The following is an 8,478-nucleotide window of genomic DNA, read 5'->3' on the forward strand; positions in this document are numbered from 1 at the left end:
AATGCTTTAGTGAGGTCCAGAGCTAGTATGGCTCTTGTCTTAGTGTTTTTCGGGTACATAATTTCCTCTGAGAGGAGTAACATGGTGGCCCGGGTTGATAAATGTGCTCTGAAACCTATCATGGTGTCGGGAAAGAGACTGTATTTATCCATGCAATATTGTATCCTGTGGAGAATCACGTGTTCCATCAGTTTCCCCAAGCACAATGTTAGAGATACAAGTCTGAGGTGGTTTTCCAGTTTTAATTCTTTCCCGGGTTTGGGAATAAAGGCTACCTTCGCATGTTTCCATGAGGGAGGTAGTGTTCCTTCTTCCCAGCATGTGTTCATATATTTGGCTAGAATCCTGCAAGGAAACCCACTCTCTAATGAAACAGTCATGAAGGAGCTAAAGGACAGATACTTAAAGACCTACCCTGAATTACCCCTAACAGACTATAAAGGAGGAATAAACAGCCTTATAGATGAGGAAACTACAGAGAAGTTCACGCCGCGTTACGAAAACTCTGCACTACCTCAGCTCCAGGTAAACATAGAATCACTAAAAAGATGCCACATAACTTACACGATAAATCCATAGCTAAAACGGCAACACCGGCCACATTGAGGTTTCGTTGCCTGACGTTGCAGGTGGCAGTGCCAAGGTATGTTTACGAGCACTTGTTGGCTTTAAAAATTGCTATACGTGAACTTGTCTGCTAACTTCATGCCCGAACTGAATCACATTTTCACTAGCAGACCAATCGACATGAGCACACAGTGCAGAAATTACAAGCAAGGTGTTACGTTAAAGTTGTCGGTTTGTGTGGATCCGTATGGTGCAGTTATGTTTTTCGTGTCTCGTGTATGGAGAGAGAGGGTGATAGACAAGGTGATCGCATTAGAGAGTGACAAGAAATATTTATTTACCATCATTCTTTTCATACTGAGTCAATGATAAAAAATTTCACTTCAAGATAACATGTAACTTAAAAAAAAATTGCAACCAACATCGGCTAGCTGCTTTTAACCTTTCATTCTATAGCACACAGGAGAGTTAACATTGAGACAAATGTTATGTTATAAAATTGAATTGTTGCTATGCAGCTAAGCATCATATTTGCGAACTGCTACCCAGGTGAAAAAAAAGCAAACATTTCCAGCTGGATTATTGAGCCAGAAATCGTGTCCAGCTGGAACATTTGCTTCCAGCCAGAAGATTTACACTTCCAGTTAGCTCCAGCTGGAGTAGCTTCAATGGATTTCCTTCCAGCTGCAAAAATGATTTTCCAGCCGGAATGGGTACGCCTGACTAAATTCTGCCGAGTCACCACTTTCAACTGGGTTGAACATACATGTGAAGTAAACAAATGTCTACAGCTATAGCTTACATTTGATGATTTGCATGCTTGCATATAGGTATACTGCACTGAATGATTTCAACGTTTTTCTCATTTCAAAGATCTCCTGAATGTGCTTCAAGAGGGAAACCAAGTGCTAGCAGAAAGGGGCTGGTTTTCTTCTTCATGAAGTGCTTTTAAGGTTCATGTCATGCCCTCCTTCACAAGGCAAGCCAGCAGCTTTTAAAAATGGAGGTAACAAAGTCCAAGAACATACTGTCATCCAGAATCATCAGTAAGAGGGCTGTTGGCGATTTCAAGAAGTGCAAGATGCTGCAAGGAAGGCAGAGGCTGGTCAAGTGGCCATTGTGTCCGTAGGATCAAGACTATAATAATTATACTATAAAATTGCTAGTTTTAAAAGGTCAAGGAAAGCATTGTGTTGACAGAATTCCAGGCTTTTTTTGCTATCACCAAAGTTTTAGGAATGGTTAGCCAAAGTCTATTTAAACATATAAGCTAAGCCACAGTGTTAACACCACAACCAAAACTGGATGGGAATTCCTTTGGTTGAACATTCTGCAAGACTTAGGCAAAGGAACTTGTAAAAAATATTGAAATACTTGGATCAAGCTTCTGTGTGTGCTGAAAAGCCGGAGAAAGATTTTTGTACACTGTACCATATTAATAAGGGAGTAATTACTCATTGCCGTCGACCCATGACTGCTCCGGTGAAGCGGTGGTCCCGGGTTCGAACCCCGGACCAACACGAATTTTTCTTTAACTATGAAGTTTCTAAGAAAGCTGTGCAGCTTTCCTTTGTAGCTGTATGGCTGCACTTGGGTGGATGCCAATGAGTAATTACTCCCTTATTACAAATCTACTCCACCTTGGGGGATTCCCCTAAACATTTGACCAACACTGTACCATACTATTTATTATAATTTACTATTTCCAGCTCTGACCTTCTGCATTAAACCCATTTTTACATGCTGTAGAAGATGTGCTGCAGAAGTTTTTGCATGACAAAGGTTACATCAGGTGTTATTACCAACACAACAAGAAGAGTTTTCCATGAACACCCGAGAAGCTTGCTCCTATCACAGTTCAGCAATAAAGCTGCCTATGTCAACAGTGCATTTGGTTGCAGTCTTTCTGTTTCTGTTGTGCCTGTAGCCAAACTGTGCAGCAGGCTTTGATACTTTGCTTTCACTTGAGGTTTTCATAAGGAAAAATGCAAGGCAAGCTCATCATTTGCTAGCTGTTAGTGTTATTACTTAACTCGCTGACTTCAAACACTTCGCATGCAATGCATTCCACATTTCTCCACATATGCATTAACAGCTGAGGTGCCAACGGTTGCACTGAGGACATCTGTCCATAAACGGGCTGGTGGTTCTCCTTCCACTAGGCTCCCAGCACAAAGTACACAACAGCAAAATGGCTACAGGGTCTCCTCTGCCTTGATGGGAAGCAACATTGATTTTACATTCCGAAGCTGGTGAAAGTTTCAAGAGATGCCCTAAAACAAAGCATTTATTTTAGTAACTTTTGTTTTTATCTACATAATGTACCAACCAGCATTGGGAAATCAAGAACAGGGATTATTAACATTCAGAGCTGTAACAGATATATAAATGGAATGTAATGTCCCACACCACTATGCAGGCCATGAGATGCATTGCAGTGCGTAATTATGCTCGGTTAATTTTGTGCGTGAATGGGATTCTCTCGCATGCACCGAAGCCTCAGTAAGTGGATGCCCCTTTCACTGCTGGCATAGCTGCTATGTCACTTGTACATATCCAAGCTCTCGACGCTCTTCAGGATTTCAGCCACCTAGTCTCAGTGCATATGTTTGCTTGGGCACAATTCGTACAGGCAGAAGGAAAGTAGTGCAGGAAATGACCCACATCTGTCATGCAGTTGTATTTCTGCATTACAGCTGCTTGAGACAGTTGTTTTGCATGCAAGCTTTTGACGTAATTATTCCATAACCATAGCAATTATTGAACAAAAGCAGTTCTGACAGGAACATGTACAGTAAGTACACAGACTTTCCAGAGGAAGAGCTTAGCGTGCTGCATGTGAAAATTTTGGCACAGCAACTAAAACGCGGTGTACTTTGCAGGCAACGGCAGCTCACGTGCTACGGGGAGCCAAGAAACCCTTGCAGCTCTGATGCAGACGTGCACGTGAAAGCTTGTCAAAGACTAGAAAAAGTACAAAAAAATATAAATTGTGTCGTGGAACGCCCCGAAGCGACCCATGGGCTGTGAGGAACGCCGCGTTGTGAAGGGCTCCGGATTAAGTTCGGCCACCGAGGGATCTTGAACGTGCGCTAACATTGCACAGCACACAGGCGCCTTTCGCGCTTCGCCTACGTCGAAATGCAGCCGCCGCGACTGGAACTGAACCCGGGTCGTCCGGCTCAGTAGCGGAGCGCTCTAACCACTGAACCACCGCGGCCGATTTAGAATGAGTGCCGAAAGCTCTTCGCCGTCGAAGCCACTTTGCTACAAATTTCGTGCGCAACAGTGCGCTCGTACGTAATTGGCCCAAAATTCAACTCAAGCTGGTGGCGCGAAAACTCAAGGAAATATTTGCTCTAATGTATATTAGCATGTATATTAGAGATCATAGTAGCAGCCGTACGAGAATAGTAACAACAGGATAACCTTTTAACGAGTGAATGAAGCACGGTACGTAGTTCGAATTAGTGCACTGCACGGGGTCGGGCCGGCCCGAAAGCCCGGGCCGGGACATGATCTGTTTTGCCGGGCCTGGGCCGGGCTCGGGCTTAAAGCTGCGGACGCGAGTGTGGCTTGGGTCCGTACAGAAACTGCTGGTGTCCGACTATTCATTCACTATTGCAGAGTGAAGTACACAACTGCGACATTGGAGCAGCGACACGGATGAGCTATGGGTTATAGTACGCGCTGAGAAAAAAACTAAATTTTATTCATTGACTTATTTATTTCCTTATTTCCACGCCATGGTGGCTTAGTGGTCAAGGCGCTTGATTACTGAGCCGGGGAACCAGGGTTTGCTCCTATCCTCAGCGGCCGCATTTCTGTTTAGGCGGCAAGCATGACAGCCATGTACTACTTTGTAGTATCATTGCTCGTTGAGGAAACCCAGGTGGTCGAAATGATCCGGAGCCCTTTGCTTCAGTATCTCTCACAGCCTGACTCCCCTTGGGCCCTTAAGCCCCAAAAACATAGCTTTAATTCTATAGCTATATTTTTCTCATGTGAGAAAATTCACAAACTAAAGCGCGTTTGGTTTTCTTTTTGATGAGCTGACCGGAACGTCTCGTAAATGAAATAGCCACAAAAGCTCGTGAGAGTTTGTAAGTCTCATCGAATAAGCACATCTATCTCTCCTCGCTTCTTCAGCCTGGTTGTCATGACAAGGGTTTACCCTGTGAGTTATCACGTCGTTCGCACGTTATCTCCTGCTCCACCAGTAAGAGTAAAATTCAACCGGTCTTAATTGGCCATTGATCATTCGTCGTCCCAAAGTTTAGGATGCTTATAGTCTTCAAAACACACACCATGAAATACTCAGGTCTTTTAGCTTTTCGTTTCTGCTTAAAGGCCACCAGTTCGGCTATGATTTCAACCTGTGAGATCGCGTTCACTAAAAAAATGTCATCCCACTGCTTGCTAGGCAGCTTTAATGTTTTAAAGTAGTCTATTACGCACGTATGCAGCCCTTTTTATTTCGCTTTCGGAACATCCGAGTTTATCTTTGCGCACCTACACGAGATCACTGTCCAAAAGAGGGCCTGGCGAGCACTACTCTTAATCACTTCCTTCTGGGTTAAAAAGAACCAACTTTCTGCAAGCCAAACTGTGGTTTCAGAACCTTTGTCGGCCAGTTCCTTATCGGTCTAGTAGCAGTCTACTTGCTCAGAGTGAGCAGTGTACCTCAAGCGTTATTGTGAAACGGGCCGGGCCGGCCGGGCTGGGCTTCACTCCGGGATTCACGGGCCGGGCCGGGCTCGCTAGAGCGATAATTTAGCGGGCCTGGGCCGGGCCCGGGCTTGAAACCGCGGGCCTGGGCCGGGCTCGGGCTTCAGGTCTCGGGCCCGGGCCGGGCTCGGGCCCCAGATTGAGGCCCGTGCAGTGCTCTAGTTCGAATAAAAACAGCTCAGTAGACGGGCCCAAGAAAAGAGAACACACAGACACAGGCGCTGTTCTCTCTTCTTGGTCCCGTCTACTGCGCTGTTTTTATTCAAATAATGTACCAACTAGCCCAGCTTATTCCTCTCTTGGACGGTACGTAATGAAATGAAGCGTCCTGAACTTGACGCGAACAGACACCGCACGCCGAAACGTTCGCACTTGTAACGCTTTTTAGCCCTTCAAATACTGAACGTCAAACACAGACATAATGCACGAAGAGCATGCTGACCTTTTTTACAACTTCACTCGCGCGTATAAGCACATGAAGAGCCGAATTAAAGCTTGGCAGAACCACATTTCAAATCAAGAACGGCTGTAGGTATCGCCGTGCCTCTCGACCCAAAAGCGGCTCGTTCAGGTAAGTCAGGGTATTTAACATGTAATTTAACAACTAAATTTAGCGCAGTTGCTTTAGTTTTTTTTTTTTTCAGAGAAAAACATTTTTATATTATTTTCATTCTTTCTTTTGTTCATTACAGTGCAAAGGAAATTTGAGTTTCCTCTTGAAATTTGCCAGCTGATCGCCAGAGGGTAGTGCGGCTGAAGGCGTTGTTTCGTTGTACGGTTGTGCTAGCTGGATTCTCGTCGTAGTGCGCGGCTTTTGCGGTAGCGTTTTGTGTGTCCGTGTGTGTGCTCTAAATGAAGCTTCGCCGCTGTGTTGCCGCATACGAGAACTGCCCGTTGGGCTCTGGCATGGTACGGAAACTCTAGCAGGGCGCGAGAGCGGAACCTTTCGACCTGAACATGTTGCCTGGGGTCGGTGTTTTCGGCACTGGTAAGTCGGTGCGAGTACTTGTCCCGTGTTTGCGCTCTCGCGGTTTTAAAGTAGAAGCTATTTGGGGTAGGACTGCTGACACTGCGAAGGAAGCCGCTTTGGAATTGGGCATTCCATTTTACACCAATAAGGAAGACGAGGTCCTGCTCCGCAAAAGCGTCGACTTCGTTTGCATCATGTGCTCTCCTCATCTGCACGCCCAGATTGCCGTCAAGGCTCTAGGCATCGGAAAACACGTCCTCTGCGAGCGCCCTGCTGGTTTGTCGCAATCGGAAGTACTTAAGATGGTACGAGCGGCGCAGTACTATCCAACACTTATATCGGTGCTATGCCATAGCCTGCGCTTCCTGCCAGCTTACGTCCACATGAAACGGCAAATACAAGACGGTTACGTGGGAACTGTGCAGATAATCGAGGCCCGAGTGCATTGTGGATCTCTTGTTCATGATCGCTACGACTGGACTTGCGAAGAGTCCATGGGAGGTGGTGTGCTATCCACCTTCGGCAGTCACGTAATCGACATCGCAGCCTTCGTGACGGGCCTTCGCGCTGTTCGGGTGCACGGCCTGACTAGGACATTAACCAAAACGACGGACACAGTGTCCGGTATCCGGCAGGTGAGCAGCGACGACTTTTGCACGTTCCAGATGGAGCTGAGCAACGGCGCATACGCAACGGTCACGCTCAATAGCCACTGCGCTGGTCAGTTCAGCCAGGAGCTGCTGGTGTGCGGCACTCGCGGCAACCTGGTGGTGCGCAGTGGAGACCTGCATGGTCAGCGCAAGGGCGCCAAGGAGGAAGTGCTCTACCTGGACGTAGATGACCTGAAGCAGACACCAGACAGCGTAGTGCCAAAGCCACATGCTAAGGGACTTGTTAAGATGGTCACTGCGCTGCGGGATGCCTTTGCCTCGCGGGGCCACGGCCAGGGCTGGGCCAAGGAGCCAGCTGACAGTGCAGCCAGCTTTGAAGATGGCCTCTACATACAGGCAGTCATGGAGGCCGTGCGTCAGTCATCTCAGGCACGCCAATGGGTACGCGTGCAACTGCTGCAGGATGAGACCCGCCACAAGGGTGCCTTCTGCTGCCTCTATCGCATGGCTAGTGCCTCCATGTAGCTGCTTTATTTATTGCAAGACCCTGGGGACAACGCACAAGTACTGCACAACTTTCCGCCTCCAGAGCACAGGGACAAATGTGGAGTGTGTACGGGGAGGTTGGGGTTACCTGTTGCAGCTTTACTTCACAAGTGATGCAACATTTGCACGGGTGCTACGTGTACATAGCATTCACATAGTCAGTGCCACTAATGTGCAGCTTCTGCTGAACATAATTACCTGCTGGCATTTACGCAGCCTCTTTTTTATTTTGCCAGTATTTCCCTTGCAGGTGCCACTGCCTTTCTGTGCTTACCAAGTGGCAGGGAACCCGGTGCACAAAATGTGTGGGTCTTTTCTTGCCGATTAACTTAAGTAGTGCAGTATTTGAAGGTGCCTGAACAACAGAAAATTGAAAGCAACTAGGTAGTCATTGGCACAGCATAGTCTTCTTGAGGCTTGCAGTGAACACTAATGGCAGCTGCACTTACGGGCATATACAGAAAATTGTGGGTTGTGCTAGCATTAACATATATGCCCTCACTGAAGCTACGTGTGCATTGTTCATCCTGTTGTGATTACAAGGTAGCTGACGATCTCAGGTTGCTTTTAATCTCTGCTGTCATTGTTAGTACCTGTTCAAGTTTTGAATGAAAGTCTAGTCCTTTTCTACAAATGGCCTGCAGTGCTTATTAAAAGGAAGGGTACAGAGGCCCCTTTGCCAATGATCTTGAGCATATTTTGAGGGATTACGTGATTCGTGCTCACTGCTGCATTTATTTTGTTTCGCAGCTTGTTCTCATTTATTATACAGTTGTTTTGCAAACCTGCAGGTGCTTTTTTTATGTTTGTATCTGCAACATTGACGCAAACTTGAATGCATATATCATTCTTGTTCCCTCTTGTCTGTGTAGCACATCACTTTTCCAGATCTTGTTGTCGGTGTTGCCTCCGCAAATAATTAGTACTTAATGTAATATCTCACCAGCGATCAATGTAAGATGGTTGTTATACAGATGCTATGAAATGTTTGGCAAATTATCAGTAAATGCACAAATGTCCTATTAGGATGCAATAAAGTTCAAGGTAATCGTTTAA

General features: G+C 46.2%; 1 protein-coding gene and 1 long non-coding RNA gene across 2 annotated transcripts; one reads left to right on the forward strand and one right to left on the reverse strand.

Annotated features, from left to right (window-relative positions):
• Positions 1–5,858, reverse strand: LOC149350436 (uncharacterized). The gene is made up of 4 exons (XR_016290369.1): positions 5,738–5,858; positions 3,465–3,531; positions 1,596–1,651; positions 1–345 (listed from the first exon to the last, which is right to left on the reverse strand). It is a non-coding gene; the product is annotated as an uncharacterized LOC149350436 (long non-coding RNA).
• Positions 5,859–6,051: 193 nt separating this feature from the next.
• Positions 6,052–8,478, forward strand: LOC149350437 (glucose-fructose oxidoreductase domain-containing protein 1). Its single transcript, XM_089579458.1, has one exon. The coding sequence runs from the start codon at positions 6,253–6,255 to the stop codon at positions 7,399–7,401; it is 1,149 nt and encodes a 382-aa protein (XP_089435584.1). The 5' UTR covers positions 6,052–6,252; the 3' UTR covers positions 7,402–8,478.

This window comes from Amblyomma mixtum, chromosome 3 (assembly GCF_055824585.1).
Source record: "Amblyomma mixtum isolate Tamu chromosome 3, ASM5582458v1, whole genome shotgun sequence".
Lineage (NCBI taxonomy): Eukaryota > Metazoa > Arthropoda > Arachnida > Ixodida > Ixodidae > Amblyomma > Amblyomma mixtum.

What these genes read in the sequence shown, in the direction of transcription:
- LOC149350437 (XM_089579458.1), top strand. Translation starts at nt 6,253, where the DNA reads ATGTTGCCTGGGGTCGGTGTTTTCGGCACTGGTAAGTCGGTGCGAGTA.